General features: G+C 33.1%; 1 protein-coding gene across 12 annotated transcripts; it reads left to right on the forward strand.

Moving 5' to 3' along the window:
- Positions 1–7,367: 7,367 nt before the first annotated feature.
- Positions 7,368–22,856, forward strand: LOC105639147 (BSD domain (BTF2-like transcription factors, Synapse-associated proteins and DOS2-like proteins)). 12 transcript variants are annotated; one of them, XM_089721592.1, is made up of 21 exons: positions 7,370–7,907; positions 8,217–8,295; positions 8,379–8,440; positions 8,538–8,601; positions 9,206–9,323; positions 10,619–10,694; positions 10,860–10,955; positions 11,718–11,762; positions 12,355–12,411; positions 12,566–12,721; positions 12,853–12,918; positions 14,253–14,376; positions 14,544–14,603; positions 14,691–14,818; positions 14,892–15,083; positions 15,184–15,297; positions 15,564–15,641; positions 16,099–16,146; positions 21,752–21,820; positions 21,942–22,037; positions 22,544–22,856. In XM_089721592.1, the coding sequence occupies exons 1-20, from the start codon at positions 7,827–7,829 to the stop codon at positions 22,005–22,007; spliced, it is 1,779 nt and encodes a 592-aa protein (XP_089577718.1). In that variant the 5' UTR covers positions 7,370–7,826; the 3' UTR covers positions 22,008–22,037; positions 22,544–22,856. The 12 variants fall into 12 exon arrangements, 10 of the variants coding, with proteins under 10 accessions (XP_089577721.1, XP_089577722.1, XP_089577718.1 ...); XR_016320917.1 differs by having other exon boundaries at positions 7,371–7,907; positions 21,937–22,037; XM_089721591.1 differs by lacking the exon at positions 21,942–22,037 and having other exon boundaries at positions 7,373–7,643; positions 7,736–7,907.
- The last annotated feature ends 2,525 nt before the right edge of the window (positions 22,857–25,381 follow it).

Here is a 25,381-nt window from a genome sequence, read left to right on the forward strand (position 1 = left end):
TACAAATCAACTAGCTGATTGCTAAAACTATGGTAACTAAATATATACTAACTAAAAATAGATATATACAATAACAATAGAATATATAACAGATATATTCTAACACACCCCCTCAGTCGAAGCGGGAGGTTCTCGTATGCTTAGACTGTCCCTGAAATCATTAAATAAAACGCGGGGAAGCCCTTTTGTAAAAATATCTGCAATTTGGTAACGGGACGGTACATGAAGCACACGAACTTCGCCACAAGCCACTTTCTCACGAACGAAGTGAATATCCATCTCAATGTGTTTGGTGCGTTGATGCTGAACAGGATTGCCGAATAAGTATATCACACTCACATTGTCACAATAAACTAGAGTAGCCTTTTGAATAGGACAATGCAACTCTAGAAGCAAATTTCTGATCCAACACGAATCAAAAACAACATTAGCAACACCCCTGTATTCCGCCTCAGCACTACTACGGGAGAAGTGGGTTGCCGTTTGGAAGACCAAGAAATCAAATTATCTCCGAGGAATACACAATAACCAGAGGTAGAATGACGGGTTTCAAGACAACCACCCCAATCTGCATCTGTATATGAGATAATACGATTAATATGGGACTGTACAAATGGAGACCAAAAGAAAGAGTTCCCTGAAGATAGTGTATGATACACTTAAGAGCACTCATATGCTCATTAGTCGAAGCATGCATATGAAGGCAAATCTGCTGCACGGTATAGGAAATGTCTGGCCGAGTGAATGTAAGATACTGAAGAGCACCTGCAAGACTACAATACATAGTCGGATCATCATAAGGAGTATCTACGGTAGCACTGAGTTTGGACTTAGTGTCAATAGGAGTAGGACATGAACTGCAGTTAGACATTCCGGCATGTTCTATAATTTTTGCAGCATATTGTGTCTGAGATAGGAAAAGACCATAGGCATGACGAGTGACGGCAATACCCAAAAAGAAACTCAGAGGACCAAGATCCTTCATAGCAAATTCAGAAGCTGAGAGAGTCATAATATACTTACGAAGACGATCAGAAGAAGCTATAAGTATAATATCATCCACATATAACAGAATATAAGCAATATCAGAACCGTTCTTGTAGATAAACAAAGAGTGATCTGACTTACTGTGAGAGAACCCAATGGTAGCAACAAAATCAGCAAATCTTTGGTACCAAGCACGAGGAGCCTGTTTTAACCCGTACAAAGATTTCTTCAAAAGGCAAACATGATCTGGATTATTTTTGTCACGAAAACCCATGGCTTGATGCATATAAACTGTTTCATTGAGATGACCATGTAAGAAAGCATTCTTGACATTCATTTGACGAATGGGCCAAGATTTAGAGAGAGCAATGCTGAGAACTGCTCTAATGGTGGCAGGTTTAACCACGGGGCTAAACGTCTCATCACAATCAATACCCTGCTGCTGAGTATTCCCATCACCTACAAGACGAGCTTTATAGTGCTCAAAAGAACCATCAGATTTATGTTTGTGATGAAAAATCCACATAGACCGAATTACATTCACATTAGGAGGTCTGGGCACTAATTCCCAAGTCTTATTATCAATTAAAGCATTAAATTCATCCAACATTGCACTTTTCCAATTATGGTCACTAAGGGCACTAACAGGATTTTTTGGAATAGGAGATATATCCGTAGTGGTGGAAGTGTGGTAATTGGAAGAGTATTTAGGGTTGGGTTTAAAAATGCCATTCGAAGCACGAGTGGTCATGCGTATTGAAGTTGGGTTAGTAGGCTTTAGAGTGGTGTGAGGAATGGACAAAGGGGTGGAGTGCATAGACGGGGTTGGGCCAAGGGGAAGAGAGGATGGGCTAGAGGAGTGGACCGGACTACTTGAGGTAGAGCTGTCCAAGTGAGAAGGAGTAGTGGACTGCAGTTGCACTTGGCCCAAAGGAGTGGCAGACCGTGTGTGGGCAGCAGGAGAAGCTGCTGAATCTGGGCCCATGTGAGACTGTGGCCCAGAGTGAGAAAGAGAGGATGAGTTGTGCTGTGGGTTTGGGTCAGGCTGCAGATTTTGTGGTGTGGTATTTTGAGTGATATAATGTAATACTTGAGGATTAATATTATCACTCAAAAAATCATAATTTGAAGGTTGTGGGATGGGTAGTTTGGAAAAAGGAAAATCGGTTTCAACAAAACAAACATGATGACAAATTATGATTTTACCACTAGACATGTCATAACATTTCGAGCCACGATGATTAGAGAGATTTAACATTAGTAATGGTGAGGGCGGAATGAAACTTGGGTGAGTCTGCCATGTAGAAGAGTTTGAAAAAGAGAGAAGAAGAATGGAGAAGGAGAGAGGTGCGGCTAGGGTTAGGAGAAAAGGATCGTAAGAGTATCTGATACCATGAAGGAAACCAATTCTGTGCGTATTGCATTGATCATGAAATAGTATATACAAGTTACAAGAGGAATGTTAGGCTACAAATCAGCTAACTGATTGCTAAAACTATGGTAACTAAATATATGCTAACTAAAAATAGATATATACAATAACAATAGAATATATGCAAGATATATTCTAACAGCTTTGCTTTCCATTTTACCAATATATATATATATATATATATATATATATATAAAACAAGAAAATTTCCCATTGTTGCCTCTCATAGGAATTTGGGGGAATTCATCCCATCGAATTTAGAGGCAAAGACTTATTATCCCTATGAGGTTAAATCCCAAGTTATTGCAAAGAAAAAAAAAAAAAAGAAACAATGAGATTATGGAAATAAATATTGTTATTAACTAAATAGGATTTCTGATAGAGATGAAAGAAAAAAAAAATATATATATATATATTGTTGACTATTGTTTATTAATTAATTAGTTATTATATTCATATTATATAAAATAATATATTGACATTATAAAAATCTAATAAATATAAAAGAAAAATTATAACTAATATTTAATATTATTAATGTAAGACTCACCGCCCAGTCCCGAGAGACCCGACGGCGGATGTCACATTCGGTGCCGGAGGCACCGTCTTAACTTAACATATAAATCAGAAAATCCTAGTATGAATTAGAAATGATTTAATATTCACAAGTTTAACAAGTAGTATTATTTTTTTAAAAAAAAAATGATTTGGGAGAAACCTATAGAAAAACTGCAAGAGTTTCCCCTAAACATAGACATTGCCAAACAAGTGAATACAAAACACTCCCAATTTCAAAACTCCAAACTCCATCAAACTCCAAGAACAACACAATAACACTCTTCTAAGGTCTAACTACAACATTTGCGTATGCATCAATTAGATACATTTAGTTAAACATATTACTTTGAATTTTCTGCACAATAAATAAGTTCCAAGTCTATCTTTCAATAAATACGCCCAATTAATTTACAATAATATACTTACAGTATAAATTACATAATAGAGTCTCCAAAAATGGACTACTGATACATGCCATAATACTTAATTACATAACACACTAATCAACTACCAAAATATCTCTGCAGCTCTGATGCTACTCTTTTGGTCTTCAATCAGTAATATAGACTCCAACCTACGCGTGATAAAATCAACACGCTGAGTATAAAACTCAGTGGTGCTCATAAAACACAACAAACTAATGTTGCGATGGCAACACACTTAAAATATAAATTTTCATCAAAAGATTTACAATCATAAAATCATTAACGCTTTAATATACATTTACATTTATAACAAAATGATCAAATAAAACTATTAATATTTTATTCGTTCAAATCATAAATTCATTATTTGAAATTGTAGTACACCAATACATATACTGGTTATTTAGAAAACCATGTAACGTAATATCCTGCTTTGACAATTCATTTAATAACATATAATCATTTATTTCCAAGCTACCTGAAAAATATGTTTACAAGGGCTCACATACACTTAGAAGAAAAAGAAACAGATAGGTTTTCAGAACAGATTCAGAATGGCCTTAGGTCGCCAACAGATTCAGAACATATAGAGCGCGTCCGCCCTAACAGAACAGAAGACACCCACGTGTCTAGCATATGATCATAGCTTCTTATCAGAATGGCATCAAATGCCGAGCATGCTCATCAGACAGAATAAAAATCAAATCACGCATCAAATTCACACTAAGTATATGAGAGCCCAAAATCCTTATTTTAATTCTTACTTCATATCACTTATCAGAAAACTTGTCTTATTCGTTAGTCTTCCTAAATTCATAATGTAAGCTTACTTTAGAATCATACTTAAACATAATTACTTAACATAAACAATTTCTTATCATATGAAATCATACATGTAAGCTTACTTTAGAACTTAAGTAACTCATATACTTAAACATAATTACTTAATATAGGAAATTTATCATAAATCCCTTTTCTTTTAAAACTTTCTTACAGTCATAATGAAATTTATCATAAGAAATTTCTTATCATATAAAATCATATTTTCCTTATTCAAAATTCAAAGCACATACACCTTAAATACCCATTTCTTTGTTAAAACTCTAAACATATAAAAGTTATCAAATAATCATATTTATATCATATATATAAAATAATTAAGTAAGCTTTACTACACCAAGGTGGTACCAAGGGGAGGAATTTCCTTCTCCAATCAAGCATGCTAACACAACTCTTATGCACAAAAGTATCAATTTCAACCCTCATCATGCATTATCTAAACCAATTCCACACTTTTTCAATTTATATCCATTTCAACATATCCACTACAACACTTGTCAAACTTATTGTCAAGTAAATGCTAAACCACACAAATAATCAAGAGAACTTCATCACACATGATTTATACATATTTTTATCCAAATAAACCTATGATTTAAGACATAGAAAATTTCCAGCATTAATATAATCTTGACCTTTGTTGGGTTTTTAAGACATAACTTAAGTTCTGTGTCTCCAAATTGAGTGATGTTTGATTCATTAGAAAGCTAAGACAAAATACTACAAATGTTATGAAGGGACCACAGCCCAGATCAATCTTTAAGATGGCAAACGAAAGCTAGGAACACAGACCAACAGTCTAGACCTGATTCAGCCGAACTAATTTCAATGTTTATCAAATTCCTACTTATCCAAACACTCAAATCAAACCAATCCAAAACCAGAGAAGTCTCAAGACACAGGGAAACAACTGTTATGAAGAACTCAGAACATAATATTACCATTATAGTGGTCAAAATGGGCACTCAATTCAGTAATGCATGTGGCCCGTCATAACAGAGTTAGTTTAGGTGTTTTAGCCATAAGTTGAGCTATATATATCCAAATTGGACACAAGAGGATGGGTTGGAAAGCTAAGAAGTAGACCTAAAACTTTCATGAAGGACTCAGACACCAATGGAAAATCAAAAGGATCGAAAAACAGTCCTTAATCACACCCAATAACACTTTGTCCTAATTTCAGCTTACTTAAATCATATACAAGGTAGAGATTTCTACCACATACTCAATACTCATCAAATATCATCTTAAGATCACAAATCCTCAAAGAATAACAAGAAAACTTAAGGCCTTATTCATCAATAGGTTCTGCCACTCTTGGAGAATGAAGAAGAAAATGTTTTCCTCATCAATTCAACATATAAGCATGCTTAGAAATCTCCCAATAACACATGTATACCACCAAAATTCAATAATCAAATTATTTCATATAAAATTTCCAATTTTCACAAAATAGTATAAACTTCACAAAATCAAAAATTTAAACAAGGTAAGAGGATTTATGAACACTTACCTTAAACATAAGCTCTAACAAGCTTAAATAAGACTCTTGATGCCTTAGTTTTCCCTTGTCTTTGGTAGGAAGTTATCCACCCTTTGTCCTCCAAATTACTTGAAATTATTCACCAAATATCATTTCTCAAGCTTTAATCTCAAAGATTGATTAATTAGATCAAGTTGAATGGTGTCAAATTGGTGGATTTAGTGAGTATAAGTGAAGAAAACAAAGAGAAGAGAAAGAGAGGCTCAAGTTAAAATGGAGGAGAAGAAGAAAGAAGTTCACGTTAGATGGATAGGAAGAGGAAGAAAACATGTTGCTCAAATAATGGAGTTGACTAAAGGGTAATTTGGTCCTTTCACCAAAATTGGATGGCTAGGATTGAGCAATGTAATTCAATCTAATGGCTACAAATATTCTCCAAATTAAATTCCTTCAAAATATTATTTATCTCCATAAAAATTCTTAAATTTAATCCTTAAAAATAATTCCTCTAATTTCCTTAATTAATATAACACCATCTCAAATTTACTCCATAAAAATAATTTCTCTAATTTCTTTAATTAATATAACAACATAATTCACTATTCACTAATTCTCTAATTTCTCCAAAAAATATTCATTACTTACTTTCTACCCATAAAAATAATGTATACATACTCCAAAAATATTAAAGAAAATATTAAACATACATAGTAATTTTTCCGGACACAAATAATATTTATTCTCGGACCGATGGCACTATTCACAGACCGATAACTTACTATTTCAGACACAGAAAAATGGGGCGTTACAATTAAAATAATGAATGAGTATAAAATAATGAGTGAAAAATAAGCAACAATAACGTACAATACACGTCAAAAAAGAATTTGTATCTGTACACGTTAAGATTATATGTACTTAAAAATTGGTTATAGTTATAATTATAATAATTATAAAATTATAAATTATAGATAGTAAATCGTAGATTATATTATTATTATTATTATTATTATTATTATTATTATTATTGATAATTAATTATTTAATATTTAATTTTTGGTGGAAATTACTATGTCCATACTATTTTGATCAAATCAACTATTCATTATTGATATTTAGTACCTCCAAACTATTTAATTATTTCATTTAAAAAAAATATATTTTTTCTGTTTAATATATGTGATAATAATTTACTATTTCATCTTTCATATTTAATATAGAATGACTATGTAGTTTCTTATATTTGCTATTGAATTATTATTTACTTTCTTAGTTAATAGTAGAGATGACACTTTTTTTTAATAGAGAAATTAAATAGATTAAATGTTTAAAACTTTGAAAGAGATAGTAAAGATGTAATAATGTTTTAGAGAAAAACATAAGCTAAATGACTATTTATCATTATTATTATTATCATTAGAAAAATATACTTGATTGTTAAATTTATATTCTAATTAATAAATTAATAATTTTGTCACTCTATTTTTAAGAAATTATTATAATTCCTTTAATTTTCGCTTAAACTCACTATTGGGCATTTCGTTCAAGAATTAGCAGTTTCTGTCCCAAAAATGAGAATATTCTATTAAATAAGTGTTGTTTAACTGATGAAAAGCTGCAGACTTTTTAGAGAGAAAATCAGATAGTGAGTTTGAACAAATACGAACATTTTACAGTAATTGTTTAAAAATAGAGAGATGAAAATGTTAAGTAAGATGTAAATTAAGGATGCAAGTGTAATTTTTACTTGGTATTGTCATTATTTCTATTTACTTTCATCCCCGCCACCGTCCGTTTTGCGTTTTGCACAGTGCAACGGTGAGTTTTAGTGATGCCCATTTAGAATCTCTGACCCTCGGAGCCGATCTAACCTCTTCTCGCTCTCCCTTCAGCACCGAATTGAGTGGTCTGTCTTTCGGTTCGTCCCTTGCTTTCATCTTTCAGTTCTGGATTTATCTTTATTGAATTAGCGATGCAGACTGAGTTTCATGAGACGCAGGGGGCCAACAGAAACTTATAATAGTAAGAAACGAAAAAAGAATCTATAGCGATACCAGAAGCTGATCGCACATTTTGAATCGGAAGTCGATAAGGTGCGATTATGGCAAGCGGGCAAGTGGCAAAGCGAGTGAAATACAAGACCTCAGTAAAGGATCCTGGCACTCCTGGTCGTCTATTATTGGTATTCTTCTTTTTTCAACCCTACTTTTTCTTTCTCCAATTTGAAGCTATAATGATGAAATCGTGGATGGTGAAAAAATTGAATTGATTGAATTGCTTTTGTTAGAGAACAAGAATTCCAATGGAAAATTAATAATAATTAGGCAAATGGGAGATTTATAGCTGTAGTTTTGACTTCCTATTTGAACTACTTTGAATTTAGGATTATGTATGTATCCTCTGTTTTTGGTGATTACTTTCAAATTCTGCTTGTGTCATGCAAATTTTGTGATTTTTTTTTTTTTTTTTTTTTTTTACTTTTTTTGTTCAGACTATGGAGAAATTGGCATTCAGGCCTAATAACCCTAACTCAGCCTCGAAGCTAGACATGGAGTTCAAATACATTAAAAGTACTTCTTTTTTTTATTCCCTTGTTTTTTCATTTTGGAATATGTTTCTGGAAATGGAGTTTTCATCTGTATGGGATGTGCAGATCACAAGTACACGAAGGAGGGATCAAATAAAGCACCAATGCTGAATCTCACCTCAAATCAGGTTCATATGCTCCAAGTTACTTTTACTTGTTTATTTTGTTCTTATTTGGTTTATATTCTCAACTTTCTTTTTCTTTCCTCCACTTCATGTTATCCAGGGTGTAAGCTACATATTTGAGTTTGACAATTACAATGACCTCCATGTTTGCAGAGAATTTGTGGGTAAGTCTCATGTCCCTAGGCAGCATTAATCCTTTTGATTGATTGAGAGTCTCTTTGCATTTGATGAGAACTGGCGCCATTTTGGTTTCCAGAATTACTTTCAATTTTGTCTAGGTTGCATTTTCTTTATTTCAATCTTTGTATAGTTTTTTATATGATCATTTTTGTAAATTGTAGTTTGATTGTTTTTTTAGTTACTTTCTCGCCTAGTAATGTAATGCAATGAACAACTGAAGAAATAGCATCATTCAAGTAAATTATAATGACCCTTTAGATCACGAAAGAAAAAGGGTGACTTAGGCACAGAGCATTCCACATTTATGGGCTCTAGGAGGGTTGATGTATGTAGCCTTCCCTCTTCTTTTGTGGAGAGGCTTTTTCCATGGCTCTAAGCCATGGACCTAAGTAGAGTAATTTTACCATTACACCAAAGCCACCCTCTATCACAAAAAATATGAATAAAGGTGTCAATTATATAATATTACCTTATAAAAACATTGTTTTGGTTAGATTTAAAGCATTAAGAAATGATCTTCTCCCTCATGTTGGATTGTGTGTTTGGCTTCTCTTCAAGATATGGTGCTTTTGGTCTTTGTATAAACAGGAAAAGCGCTATCAAAGCCTGTAGAGTCTTCAAAGCCTGCAGATACTTCAGAAGCTCCTTCTGAACAACCTAGTACAGAAGAACTGCTTCTTCGAATGAAACTGCTGCAAGAAAATAGGTAAACTTACTTTCTTGGACTTTTATAATTATTGAGAAATTGTGTGGCCTACTCCTTTGGTCATTGATTTGTATTGCCAACTTCTTGATCCAGATTACATTATCTTTCTTAGCTTTCTCTTGGAACTAAATATGCACATTTGAATTCTCCTTTTATATCCTTTTTCACCATGATAGATACTCAAATTGGTAGAAGAAACAGCTAGCTACTTTCAGCTGCTATTCGTCTTTGCATAAGAAACTTGCATGTTTCTGTATTTTTATGGTCAATGATTCTTCAAATCAGCAACCTATGAATGTTTTAGCACCAAGTGCAAAACAGTTCTTGAAGAAGGCTTCATATTAAATTTTAAATTTGTGAGTTTTCATAATCAGCTTTTCAAATTGCAGTTCTTTTCATGGAGATGCTTGCCTTATTAGGCTGTTGTGGCCAAAGGGTAAACTGTGATTACACTACCATCCAGTAAGAATCAATTATGAAAAAGACACTGCATGGATTTTAAATCTGTGAGATATACTCCTGCATTGTCAAGGTTTTTAAATTGCAATTGTCTTCATGGGCCTGCTTATGTGATGGCCAAAGTGTAAAGGGTGAAATATTCATACTCCACAAAGGCCAATTGAACAATGATTTCGAAGTGGCTGTTCCAAATACTGATGTTGTTGTTAAAACTATGCTCACAGTTACTAATAAAGCTTGTAAAGTTGACAAAGGCTGACAAAATTAATAGGAAAATAACACCTTTAGAAATGCAAATTTTAAGATTTTGTTATGATCAAGGTATATTGTTGAACCTGTTGTATTTGCACTAGAATCCTTCCTTTGGTGGTGCCAGTGGTTGTGCCATCTAATCAATTGCATTTTGTATTCTTGGCACTTGGTAAAATACATTACATTGTATTAACAAATAACATAAGAACGGGAAGTGTAGAATAAAGTTATAACAATGCATATCAACATGATGGGAATTGAGTTTTGGTAAAAGCAGGATTTATTTTTGCAAAGGACATAGGGGATACAGAAGACCTTCATCATAAAGAAGGAAGGATTCTTAAACTGCTGGATATTGGGTCTCCAGTATAACTTCTAGTATTTTTGTTTTGACATGGAAATAATAATTGTAATCCATTTCATTTTGATTGTACACTACAAATCTATAACATAGTATTAGGCACAATTCTTTAATTAGAGATCCTTTACAACTAGTTCTGGAATGCTAAATAGATGATTTTTGTGCAAGTTGATACTTTCTTTCTCAGATCCCTTTTAACATTGCTAATTTTTCTTTTCTGCAGTGAGTTGCAGAAACTTCATAAGCAGTTTGTGAGTGATGGTGTATTGACAGATACTGAATTCTGGGCAACAAGAAAGGTTGGTTTTTAGAGCATTTGCTTATGTTGCTTTTTATGATCCTGCATTTTAATAGTCTTAGAATTTGCTTCTCCAATGGAAACCATTTGCCTAATAGTAGTTATGTTCAAAATGAACGAGAAGTTGAATTTGGTTACAATTTTTTCTATGTTATTCTGATTACAGAAGTTGCTAAATGCGGACTTCAGCAAAAAATCAAAGCAACGGGTGGGTCTTAAAAGTGCTATGCTTTCTGATTCAAAGCCACTGATTGATGGGCGGGTATAAGATCGACCTCTCTCTCTGTGTATGGATGTGTGTGTGTGTGTGTGTGTGTGTGTTTTCTTTGTCTGTGGATATGGCCTCATGTCTTTTGTTCCATCATTTTTTCCTTTACTGTTGAGCTTCTTTTATCCCCTCCCTTCTCATTTTGATGAGCAAACAGATTAAATCTAGCCTATACAGTATGACCTACAGTATATATGTAAGTAGAGATGTCCATAAAACCTTTCTTGTCATTAAATGTCAGACAAAAGGGGACTTTTATATATTACTATAATTCTAAAATGCCTTTAGTTTCTATTAGCTGTGAGATTTCCTAATTATGTTTTTATTGAACTTGTAATCCTAAGAACCGTGGGCATTCTCTAGGTGGTATATGATTGCAGAATGTTACATGACATTTGGGACTACTTAATTAGGAAACTGATTATCATCTCTCAAGAACATTGAATAACTATTTTACTTTATATTTTGATGTGTGGCTCTCTAATCAAATTCTCTCTAACTTATTAGTTCTATCATATAAGTGTAATGTTTTTTTTTTTGTTGTACATGTCCCAACATTTTTGCTCCAGTGTCCATTGAAATAAATAATCACATCATCACTTATGAATACTTTATCATATTTATACACATGATAATTGGCTGGTACAGATAAAAATTCAAAACATATTATTAAGATTCTAATATATTTTCATCTTTTTGTCTTTTGATCACTTCTTTACTATAAGGCTTACGATTGCAAGTTTGTTGTATTTCCAGACAAACAAGGTTACCTTTAATTTGACACCAGAGATTGTATGCGAGGTATGTGATCTTCCCATACCAATCCCTGGGGCTTTTTGCCCCAGTGTTGGTCCATTTAGTATTTGCTTTTTTCTTTTCGCTGTTAACTGTAATTAATTTACTGTGTGGCATCACATTGCTCGATGTTGATTATTGGCAGAGAACTTTACTGTGTTCTCTACAATCTAAATATTAAACATGCCTAAATAATATTGGTTAGGTCTAAATGCTCGGTGGTTTAATGTTCCCTTGTATCATTTATTCATTTGCCTGTAGTAGTTGTTAGTTTTAACATCTGACATGTATATTCATATTGTTTTTATGGTTTTACTTTCTGTTTCCAATTTTTTCTAGTTATATTATTGCATCTGTCTTGTGTTGCTTCTGTACTATTGTCATGCTGGCTTCCACCTGTACCTAGTATACCCTTGTAGCACTTGTGTCTATTATTATATTTCGATGCATCATGCTGGCTTTTTATGCATGTTACTGTTCACAAAATATGTCTATGATATTGATCGTTGATTTTTTCCAGATGATAGAAGGTACCTATACAGCATATGAGTTTGTTACCTGCATGTTCCATTGTGTTTATGGATAAATTTTCTTTCAGATTTTTGCAGAGAAACCAGCTGTTCACCAAGCGTACTTGAGTTTAGTTCCCAACAAGGTAAAGTCAACAGGGTACTTTTCAAAATTTCAACACTGTTTTTCATGTCATTAATAGTTCTTTTTCTGATGTAAATGATGTTTTCAGTGGTTGTTCATTCATGTTTTAGCTTTTGTGAACTTCTTTGAGTATATATCTTCTTTTTGAACTTCAGATGACGGATAGGGATTTCTGGACCAAATATTGTAGAGCCGAATACCTCAATCACTCGAAAAATGCTCATGCTGCAGCAGCAGAAGCTGCTGAAGATGAGGAACTTGCCCTTTTTCTGAAACCTGATGATATTTTGGCGAGGGAAACTCGGCGGAAGGTGCTTTTTCTTGGACTGTTATTTTGGAGTTCTTGTTTTTTCCTTTTACTTTTCTCTCTGCCTTCTCTCTTACTAATTCCAGTTTGAGATTTTCTTGAATGAGTTCATATTTGCATTTTTCCTTGTTCCAGATCAGATGTGTTGATCCAACTCTAGATATGGAAGCTGACCTAGGGGATGATTATACACATTTGCCAGTAAGTTTGCCAATGCAATCCTTTGTTTTCAGTGGTAAAGGATTTCTTTAATGTTCATTTATGATATTCTTTACATTGTAGTTTCAATGATATCTTTATGACTCATTTGTGGTCAATCCTTGATGTATTGATGTATGTATGGAAAGAGGTTGAGAGTTTTATGTTGAAGCGAGTGACTGGCGGACTTGCAAAGAAGTATTGACATAAAGAACTTGATGTAGGAACTGTAAGAGGGCTAGCAAGACTTTTTACATTATATGAGTGTGCTTTTGTTCCCTTTGAGGCTCTGTACTTGTGAATTTGAGGGGTAGGGCTCTGTTCCTTTGTTTTCAGTGGTAAAGGATTTCTGTAATGTTCATTTATGATATTCTTTACATTGAAGTTTCAAGGATATCTTTATGACTCATTTGTGGTCAATCCTTGATGTATTGATGTATGTATGAAAGAGGTTGAGAGTTTTATGTTGAAGCGAGTGACTGGCGGACTTGCAAAGAAGTATTGACATAAAGAACTTGATGTAGGAACTGTAAGAGGGCTAGCAAGACTTTTTACATTATATAAGTGTGCTTTTGTTCCCTTTGAGGCTCTGTTCTTGTGAATTTGAGGGGTAGGGCTCTGTTCCTTATAGGATAGGGTGCGTGTCACCCACTTCTTTTATTTCTTTGTTCTTTTTTTTTTTTTTTGAGTACAACCAAATATGTGTGTGTGTGTGTTCTAAAATTACACTTTAGTCTTTTGACATTTAACTATTGAGATTTTATTTCACTCTTCTATGATAACTGTTAAATTATACAACACTTTAATCCCTTAAATTTATGTTTTCATTGATGTTAGAATTATGACTAAATTCCCTAAGTTCAAAATAGTAATGATGAAACTGTGTTAGATGTAACTTTGGTAGGTATTATTAATTATTCCAGAATTAAACAAAAAAAAAAAATATATATCACGCACAGGCATTAGTAAGTCTATAAGGTAACATTACCTTATGCTTCTGACAAATTGTTTGATGAGTTACTTGCTTACTGTTTACCTTTTCTTTGATGACATATCTTGAGTTTGCAAATTGAGACGTAATTGATCGTTCTTCAATATTACCGGCTTAGGGAGAATATCTTTCTCTATTATTTTAATGCTATATTCTGATTTTTAAGATTCTAGAGTCTACCTTTATAGATTTAAAGGAAAAAACTTAACCTTTGTGTTAAACTGTTTTTTGGTTGTTTTTGGTGGAAACATTCCATTGTTTCATCTACGCTTGTCTAAATCTCTTGGCTGCATTTCTAATTTTTCACGTATCTATTCTAATTTTGGTTTCAATTTTGAAATTGCAGGATCATGGGATTGTTCGTGATGGTATTAAGGAAATAGCAGAATTACAGAATGAGCCATACAGAAGGACTTTGTTACAGGACCTGAACCGCCATGCTGCTGTTGTTCTTGAAGGAAAAGCCATAGGTAAGACTATTTTTCATGCATATGTGTTCTTTAATCAATTTACAGGTAATGAAATATTCTTGAAAGTCTCTTGTTGAATATGCTGAAGTGTATTCCTTTTGGCAGCACAGACATCTGATATTAGATACTTAACCTTTTATTCTTATTTTAATTTATAAATTTTATAGATGATGAGCAGTTGAAAGACACAAAAACTGTAGCAGAGGCACTTGCACAGTCAAAACAGGGTTAGTATAGTGCATACTTACTTATTTTACTTTTCATTTTAACATGTGCTTCCATAAATAGTGCCTTGTGTTCTTAACTGTTGGTAGGGCATAAAACGCTATATAGAGAACCTGATGGGAGTGACAAGGAAAGATCGAGTAGAATTTCCCAAATGATGGAAATTGAGGATCTTCAAGGATCGAATGATCTTCCTTTAGCACCTCTTTGCATTAAGGTTTGTCTTTCTGTACTTTTGTGCTTGCATATGGTGGCTCTTAAAACATATTACATTGTCTTTCTGAAACCAGGATCCGCGGGACTATTTTGATTCTCAACAAGTTACTGCACTTAAAACATCAAGAGATACACCAGTTGGAACAGAAACAGTGAACTGCAGCTTGACCTCAAAGGAAGCTTATGGTTCTTTGAGGGATTCCATTTCTGAAATTAAAGTGGTGGGATTGAATGATCCTGTAGTTAAACCTGAAGTTGCTATGAAGGTAATAAGTATATTGAGTTTCCACGCTTCATATCCCAAAATGAACTATAAAGTGTGCAAATTATTGTTGCCTGACTACATTATGCAAATTTATCATGTAGGTTCTCTCTGTACTGACACATAATATCTCGAGTACCAAGTATAATATTGGAAAGAATCCTAGGGAGAGCGTCTTGGACAGGTTTCCAAACACAATAAAGGATGAACTGCTACATGTGAGTTGCGCTTTTATTTTTTTTCCCCCTTGCATATATCTTTTTGTAAAGAAGAAAAGAAAAGAAAAGAAAAGAAAAAGATCTTTCCAAAAGTCTTGTTTATTTGATGAAGTGTACATTTTTGCACTGGATAACACACCAAACTAAATCATATTTCTGCATCAAACCGAATAATCTTTCTGTGTGTTGTTAAAACTATTGCTTTTACTGCTAGATTTTGGTTTAGTTCCCAGTGATCTCATGTTCATAAGGAAACTTGTCTCCAGCACTGGATGTCTGTTGAGGAGTTGTTGAAACATTACTGGTCATCATATCCAATAACTACTGCATATCTTTATGCTAAGGTAAATTGCTGTGATTCTTTTCTCACTATGAGTTAGAAAACATAAAAAGAAAGGAAGTTGTTCTAGAAACTCTGGAAACCTATATATGATTAAGATACTGGGGACTAGCATGATATCAAATATAATTTCTTCTATTTTTATGAGGGCCAAGAAGATTTCAGAATTATGTCTGGCTTATTGCCTTGAAAATTTTTGTAATTGGTGACGAGTTGAATGCTGACCTCTTTTTTCCCATTTTAAGTGGAAGAAGCTTTTATGTTACCGAAATCGGATTGATTAAATGTTAGGTGTTTTAGAAGTGTCAAAGTTAGGTCATTCTAAAGAGGGTTTCTGGCCAAGAACATAGGATATAATACTACAGCAGTGTAAAACTGCTTTGTTCAGAAATTCATTTAATGTGCCTGATGCTTCTTGTGCCATTTTGACATTCCATTTTCCTCGCTTCACTTGTTGGCAGGTAAGCAGACTGAAGGATGCAATGTCAAAAATTGATTCACAGTTGCAGGTAATTTAGCAATGAGACTGGTTTCTCAGCTTCCGAACCTTTGTCATGCATTAGATAATCTGCCATTGAAGGAGCAATTTGATAAATCTTAGAAAAGAAAACTAAATTAAGCTCTTAATTTGAGTTTAATTCTGTGTTATGAGAATAAAGAGAATTGTGTGTATTCATCAACGAGAGTTACAATGTTATATACAAGTGATTCCTAAACTATTTAGGAACATAAATCCTAGACTATCTAGGAAGAAATCCCTAAGATCAAGCTATGTACATAATAAAGATCGACTTTCCTTAACAATCTCCCTTAAGTTGGAGCATAGATATTAATTATGCCCAACTGGTTACAGATATAGTAAATATGAGCACCATTCAAAGCTTTTGTGAAAATTTCTCCCAATTGGTCTCTAGTTTTAACATGACCTGTAGTGATAAGCTTTTCTTGAATTTTACTGCGAATGAAATGATAATCAATCTTAATGTGCTTGGTGCGTTCATGAAACACTAGATTAGAAGTAATATGAAGTGCAGCTTGATTATCACACCAAAATTTATCAGGTAATGAAGACTTAAGACCAAATGCATTCAACAGTTGATACACCCATATTATCTGACGCACAGATTGTGCCATCACTCTGTATTCTAATTCTACATTGGACTGAGAAACCATGTTTTGTTTCTTACTTCTCCACAAGACCAAATTTCCTCCAACGAAGACACAATATCCAGTTGTAGATCTTTTATTAACTTTAGATCCTGCCTAATCTACATCTGAATAACACTTTAGTATTAGAATGTCCATGATTTGAATTTAATGGACCTCACCCTAGAGCTCCCTTTAAATAACATAAGATTTGTTCTAAGGCTCCCCAATGATTTACTGTTGGATTAGACATGAAATGACTTATAACATTCACTGAATACGCAATATCGGGATGAGTCACTATAAAGTAGTTCAATTTACCAACTAGTCTTCTGTACTTCTCAAGATATTTAAACAATTTACCATCCTCTTCTGTGAGTTGTAAATTGGGTGCCATGAGTTTATTACACGGCTTAGCGCCTATTTTTCATGTTTTTGTGAACAAGGTGCAAACATATTTTCTTTGGGACAAAAGAATTCGTTTCTTGCACCTTACTACCTGGATACCTAAGAAATATTTCAACAAACCCAAATCTTTTGTCTAAAATTGGGAGTGAAGAAAGGATTATAGGGATGCTATGCTTGCAGTGTCACTACCACTGATAGCAATATCATCAACATATACAACTAACAGAATTATGCCATCCTTAGAATTTCTATAGAATACTAAATGATGAATGATCACACTTACTCTTCCGCACTCCAAATGCTTGAACTACCGCACTAAATCTACCAAAGCAAGCACGAGGACTTTGTTTTAACCCATATAATGATATGCGAAGATGATAAACATTCCCCTACTCCCCTGAGCAACAAACCCAGGTAGTTGCTCCATATAAACTTCCTCATGCAAATCACCATGCAGAAAAACATTCTTGATGTCAAGCTAATACAAAGGCCAGTTACAAGTTGCTGCTAGAGAGATAAAGCTACGAACCAAAGTAGGTTTTGCCACTGAAGAGAAAGTATTGAATAATCAACGTCATAAGTTTGAGCATACTTTTTGGCTATAAGAGATGAGTTACAAAGCCATAAGGATGAACTTTCACAACAAATACCCATTTACATCCGATGACGGTCTTCCCAGTGGGCAAAGTTACCAATTCCTAAGTACCATTGACATCCAAAGCCACCATTTCTTCTTCCATATTAGCTCGCCAACTAGGATGAGGTAATGCTTCATGAACAGTTTTAGGAAGGGAAACAAAATCTAAAGACACAATGAAAGAGCTAGAAGAAGAAATGTGGCCATAAGAAACAAAAGAAGTAGGATAAGTATACTTACCTTTACCTTTTCTAGGAGCAATAGGAAGATCAATGCTAGGATCTGGAGGATCCAGAATGTTAGGGACTGGATCTAATGACGAAGTGTTTGGCATCTGGCAGGAGTCGAGGAGTGTCTAACCTTTGAGAACAAAGATGAATAATTGGAGGAGGTTTAGTAGGTGCTGGTGTTTGTGCTGGTGCTGGTGCAACTGGAGGTTCCATAGAAAGATTGAGTGAATTAATAGGTTGAGAGCCAGTACAAACCAAAAGATTGTCCTCCTCTCCTTGACTTTCATAGGAGAGAAAGGAGTAGACTCAAAGAAAGTAATATCAATAGATACAAGAGAATAATTAATAGTTGGAGAAAAGCACATGTAACCCTTTTGAAGTCTAGAATATCCTAAAAAGACACTTTTAAGAGATTTAGTGTCGAGTTTTGTAATACGAGGTAGATCATCATGAACAAAACAAGTACATTCAAAAATATGAGTTCCAATAGGAAACATGGATTTAGACAGAAAAATAGCAGTATAAGGAATATCACCTTGACGAGCACATGAAGGATACGATTAATTAAAAAACAAGCAGTGGAGACAACACCGGCCCAAAAAGGTAAGGAACTTTCATTCGGAAAAGAAGTGCTCGAGCTATCTCAAGGAGGTGACGGTTTTTTCTTTCAGCAACCCCATTTTGAGAAGGTATATCAACACATGAGGATATGAGAATTGATGCAAAATCCAATTTTTTGTCATATAACTTTGAAACATTTCTGGAAAGTATTCTTTAGCATTGCCACTGTGTAATGTTCGTACTTAAACATTAAATTATGTTCTTATTTCAGCACAAAAGATAGAAAGTAGTTCAAATCGATTTTTCGTTAAATATAACTAAGTAACTTGAGAATGATCATTGACAAAAGTAGCAATATCGAACGCCATATGTGGAGGTAATAAAACAAGGACCCGAAACATCAGAATTAATTAATTCAAAGTGAGATATAGCCTGTTTACTGACTCGAGATAGAGAAAGTAATCGATGGTGTTTAGCAAACTATCATGTCTCTCAATCTGAAGAAACTAAAGACTGAAATTTTGGAAATAACTTCTTCAAAATGGATAAGGATGGCTTAATCGACAATGCACCTCGATAGAGCACCAGCACAAGCAAGAGACAACAATACTTGTTCATCAAGTAGATAGAGACCACCAGACTCATGACCTCCACCAATAATCTGCTTTGTCATAAGATCTTGAAATACACAATTGTAGGATAAAAGTTTACACAACAATTTAATATTTGAGTAATTTTGCTAACAAATAGTAAATTGAAGGGAAACTTAGGTGGACACGAAATAGAGGATAAGGGAAGAGAAGAAGTATGATTAGCAGATACAGTACCCGTAACAGAAGAATGAGACCCATTAGCTAAAGTTATAGAGAAAGAGATGAAATTAAACTCAAAACAAAAAAAATACTAGGATTACCTGTCATATGATGTGTACAGGCATAATCATTGAGCCATTTCGACGAGAAAGCTACAAGACATGGAATAAGTTTATCTGAATCAACAATAGCAGCAAAAGAGGAATTGCCAGACTTTAAGGATGTCTAATACTGAGAAAACTTTGCAAATTCTTCTGCAGAAACTATAACAGTTTACCCAGGTGGTGAAGCTATGATAAGATCTTGAGTGGCTACATTTGCCTTTGGATGTGGCGGAGGTTTATTTTGGAGTTTCCAACAAGTGCGCTTTGTGTGACCAAGTTCATGACAATAATAGCAAACAACTCCATTTCGATCTCAATTACTGGCTATAACATTGCGAGCAATAGATCCTCCTCTGTGTGCAGAATTATGGTTGCTCCCCTATTTCCTTGCCTTCCGCGACTCACAAGAACACTATTTGCAACAGAATGTGAAGAATGACGGGTTTCCGTAAGAAGTAATCTGGTAAATCTTTCTTGCAAAGAAAAAATATCAGTACTAGAAAGAACTTGTGATCTAGTGGTGTCAAACTCTGGAGGCATTGGCGAAGCTACATCGATGAGAGGGTCAGCAAAACCCACCCCCTCCCCCACAAAGTCACTCATCAAAATGCAACATGTCTTCACCATTTTACTCCCTAACTTTAAGCCCTAGCTTCGCCTCTTGTCTGGAGGTAAACCAGCAAGAAAACTCATAGTAGCCATTTGTTCACGTTGAGCTTTGTTGCACTTTTATATCGATACTAAAGGGCAACAAGACATTAAGTTCCTCATATATCTGTTTGAGATCCTTAAAATAGGTAGTAAGAGGTCTATCTTGCTTTTCTGAGCAATTTAATGCTTTGCAAACATCATAGATTCTAGAGATATTGCCTTTCTCAGAATATAAAAATCCAGATAGTCTCTGAGTTCTTCAACAAATTCACAATGATTGATTAGACTTATTACCTCATTGTCAATGGAATTCTTTATTTGCAAGAACAACCAAGCTTCTTCCTTCAACCATTTCTATCTTGTATCATCAGTTGGTGGATCATTAGTAAGCTGGTCATATTTGGCAATGCTTTGCAAATAAATCTTAATACTCTTGTTCCTATCCAAATAATTAGAGCTATTAAGTTTGTTTTCTGTGATCTTAGTCATTATTGGAACCACATCAGTGATAACAACCTTCCATTTGGGAGTCCCCATGATGTTTAAATAGAAACATTCTCAATTTGAAAATACCAAAGCAAGGAATCACTGGAAAATCACCAAAATTTATCCAAAAAATTTCACAGCAAACAAAAACTGATGTTCTCCACAAATATAAGAAAAATCAGAAATAGAGTATAACTTGGCAACACTACAGTAGGGGCCCAGCAATTGAACCCACCACAGATGCCCAAGATACAATATGCAACTCACTGGGTTGCGCTCTACTCTTCAAGTCGATGCCAGAGAGAGGAACTGGTGAGCAGAAGACCGCTGATCGGAGCAGGAAGAAAGAGGTGACCCTGGAGGCCACTTGCAGGGAATTCGGAAACCGGATTCTGGGGAGACGCTGATCGGCTAGAGATCCTTCTTAGGGGGGCAGTGAGACAAGAAACTCGCCCTTTAATGTTACCAACTGACAGTAGCCATGGGAAGCCCAGAAAAGGGAGAAAAAAAAAAAACGCAGAACTTTTATCGAAACTCAGATTGCTCTGCTACCATGTTATTAGAATTGAGAAAATAGTTTGTATCCATCAATGAGAGATACAAGCTTATATACGAGTGATTCCTAAACTATTTAGGAATACTGTTGACTTTCCTTAACACTATGCATTGGCATTGCATAAGAAATACTGTTGACTACTCTAGTACTCTTGTCCCTAACAATTTTTACCATGAGGATTTACAGGCACGTACATCTTTACCATGTGGTATTGGCTTTGTTGTTCATGCATCAACGCAATGTATAACTATTAACTTTTTGCGAAGCGATAGTTGTAGATTGCATCCTGATTTGTTCATCATGGCAGGAATCATTGGATATCTTTCTATTGCTTTGAATGTCTGTTAGGATAGTGATTAAATTTTACCTATTATTGATAGCATTGTGTTCGAAAATTGTTCTACTTGCTCCTGCTCAAGGATGAAAGTGCCATATCTCACCTGTGTCCCATTCCATGGCATTTAAACATCTTTCACAATTGCATTTTAGCTTTCTCAAAATTTCCCCCTTTATTTTATTCCAGAGGATGAAGGAATCCGTGCAGTCAGACCTTCGAAATCAACTTACACTCCTTATACGTCCAATGCAACAGGTCCATTTTTCTTTCCAAGTTCAATTCAACTTTAAATTTGCAATGCTCTGATTTTTGGTAGTTACAATTGTCAAGATAATGTCTAGTTAACTAAATTGGTTGATTCTTGGAATCAGAGTAGACATTATATATATCTTTGAATCAATGTTGTACGGAACTAGCACAAAGTCACCAACTTATGAGATGATGGAACTTGGCTATGACAGAGAGCTCAGGGGTTGGTCTTTTTTTTTTTTTTTTTTTTTTTTTTTTTTTTGCAACTTCATTCTTAGTGTATCCTGTTGTGATGAAAAGTCGGTTCAATATTTTGTATGATGGCATGCTACTTTTAGTAGTGATGCTGCAATTCTTTCTATACCAATGGTTTCTGTATTGTTGTGGTCTGATAAATATTTACCATCTGAAAAGAGGAAACAACAGAGTTTTTGTCTAAAGAAATGTGTTGAAAAAGGACAGATGTATAGAACCTTTTCAACGAGAGTGCTTTTTCAACTCTCTCAAAATGGAATCGGTTCCAAACATGTATGTCACGGTTCCAAACATGTATGACAGGGTAAAAATATCTAAAATGAGTTAATCAAAATTCAAGTTTGATCAGGTTATTTTAACCATTGGTTTGTTGTATGCTTTCGAACCTATTTTGCTGCTCTTACGAATTTTCTGGGTTTTTGCACTTTTATCATTCAAATGGTCAAAACTCACGGGCAGAGAACACTGGTGCAGGCTCTAGAGGCCGCCATGCAACATTATGATGCGGACTTGCAGAAGAGATCGGAGAAGAGTGGAGAGAAACCAAACGGCTATGTCTAGAGAAAAATTTTCCCTTTGTCAGTTTACAGGTACGCTGTCGATTGGTGTTGAGCCTTGTGGCAATTAAATTCAACTGTACATCAAATCAATTTTGTTGTGAGCTCATATGCTAGTTCCACATTTTCATTTGTAAAAAATTATTGTGTTATGGATGCCTGTGGAGAAGATGCTGATACAAATGATTATAAAGGGAGCATCATCATAACCGAAACTAGTGATTCCCAAAGGCTCTTTGGTCTTCATGCATTGATTGCTTATTTTGAATAGTTATTATCTACAGGGAAAATGCTTTTTGTTCAAACTTTTCTTATTATCAAGTCTAAATTTCCAATATCATTTGGCATTCCACGAAAAACTGTTTATGTTTCTTTAAATGGCTTGTGTATGTATGACATTTCGTTTCACTAAATTTGGCGTAATTTTAGCTTTGTCACTTCAGAAAATCAAGGAAATATATTTTTTTTTTTTTTAATTTTGGCCAATATATATTGGTTTTTAAGTTTTAATTATTTAAAGAATTAATAAAAGGGTTGAGTTAATTATATAAGTAATTTGAGTTTTGTTATGGTAATTAAAGGAGTAATGAATTTTTCTAAATTATAATAAACTGTTGATTAATTTGACTAAATTATCCATTATGTCATATTATTAATTTGATTAAATTACCCTTTATTTTATATGATTAATTTGATTAAATATGATTAATTAATAAATATGATTTTAGAAAATTGTAGAAATTTTTAATGTGGAATGCTCTCTAATCATCAATATATATATATATATATATATATATATATATATATAAAACAAGCGTTTTTTTCCTAGAAAGTTAACACGTGGCATATTCCTCCAATTAGACTTCCACTTGGCATAGTTTGATTTGATTATTTAATGTATTGGTTTGATTTGGTTTGATTTGAATTTATTTAGATTAGTGTTTCTGGTTTGATTATTCAATGTATTAATATATTGGTTTGGTTTGGATTTTTTTAGTTAGTGTTTTTGATTTAGTTTGATTTGATTATTTAATGTATTATTTTGGTTTGGATTTATTTTGAATTTTTGATTTGGTTTGATTTGATTATTTAATGTATTATTTTGTTTTGGATTTGTTTTGAAGTGTTTTTGGTTTTGTTTGATTTGGTTATTTAATGTATTAATGGCTTTTAAGTGATTATTATTAATTATTAGTTTCTAAAAAATGATAAAGTTCAATAACCAACGTTTATGTGTATTAATGGCTTCAAATTTGTGAAGTTACAAAAACATTTCAACGCTTTATTAGTGTATTAATATTTTTAATGTTTGATTTGGTTATTTGTATAGTTTTATTAGTGTTTCCGTTTATTTTTTTTTAAATGGTGCAGTAATGCACTTTTTCTTAATTTTAAATTGTTCACTTTCAAGAAACACTTTAATTTTTCTTAAAAATGCTATATATATAAAAGTTATATCACTGTATTCTTATGTATTTTTGACAAAAGTATATTGGTTCCTTCTTTTAAATATATTATTTATTTTTTCTTAAAAGTTCAGAATTTTTTGCATTTTAAATATTTTCACTAATGGAGTAAGTAGTTATTACTCAAACTTTCACCAAAGTATAATCTTTTATAACATCATTTAAAAATAATAAAATTGTTTAATAAAATGATCATGAAATGCATTACAAAATTGAATCTCATGCGAAATATTTCACCAAAGTATGTAATAGCAAAGGTCATATATGGTATAACATGTATCAAAAAATGCAAACACACTATTCTTGCAAATGATAGTAAGATTTATAACATTGTCATTTCTCATTCTCATCTTATCTTAGATAATTTTCGCAAAAATTTGAGATTATTTTTGTATAAAAGGAAAAGTCATATTTTTAATAATATATATATATATTTAACACCTATTTTTTAATATTCATCTTGAGAAATGAAAAGTCACGTTGATATATAATTAATATATATCTTATTCTCCTTTTATATATTATATAAATTTTAATTTAATCTAATGATATTATCTTAATGTTTAATTAATTGTGTTAAAATTAAATATATAATGCAGAACATATAATGGATTCAACTAAAGTTGACCAAAGTTCTAATAACAATTTATTCAATTTGCACAACTTGGGTTATATGTATATTTAATATAATTTTAAATTAATTTAATAATAGTATCATGATTGAATGTAACTTGATAAAGACATTATATGAAAATATAAAACAATGGCTCTTTTAATATTTGGCAATTAGAAAGTTTACACTTTACTATTATTTAACATAAACTTTTTGTTTTTTTGGAAAAGATAACATAAACTTCTCTGTATAGATTGTAATAAACGCATGGAAAGCCTTATTTCGAGTATTTGACGGTTGCCATATCTTATCCATTAAGATTGAAAGTTTCTATCATGACAATGAAAATTGGAAGGAAACGTGTTATTTCTTTACTATTTTATATACCTCAAATTATTATTTTTTTTAATATTAACAGAGACAATTTTTACTTGTCATAATATTTCACCTTCAGTGAATTCAAAATAAAAAAAAAAAAATTTGAAAAGCAATAATTAATTATCTTTTGGGCTAATAATCGACCCATCAACGAAATTTTGAGCTAAATAGCTGAACCACCAAACAGTGCCTAAGCAGTGAAGGTGAAGTCATTTTAAGGGTGTCAATTATCTTTAATGGTAAGAAACAAATAGGTGAAATGTCTTCCTTCATTTTTGTGCTTGCAAGGCAACTATGT

The sequence above is a fragment of the Jatropha curcas genome, chromosome 5 (genome assembly GCF_041381405.1).
Source record: "Jatropha curcas cultivar XTBG-Jc1 chromosome 5, XTBG_Jcur_1.0, whole genome shotgun sequence".
In the NCBI taxonomy this organism is placed as follows: domain Eukaryota; kingdom Viridiplantae; phylum Streptophyta; class Magnoliopsida; order Malpighiales; family Euphorbiaceae; genus Jatropha; species Jatropha curcas.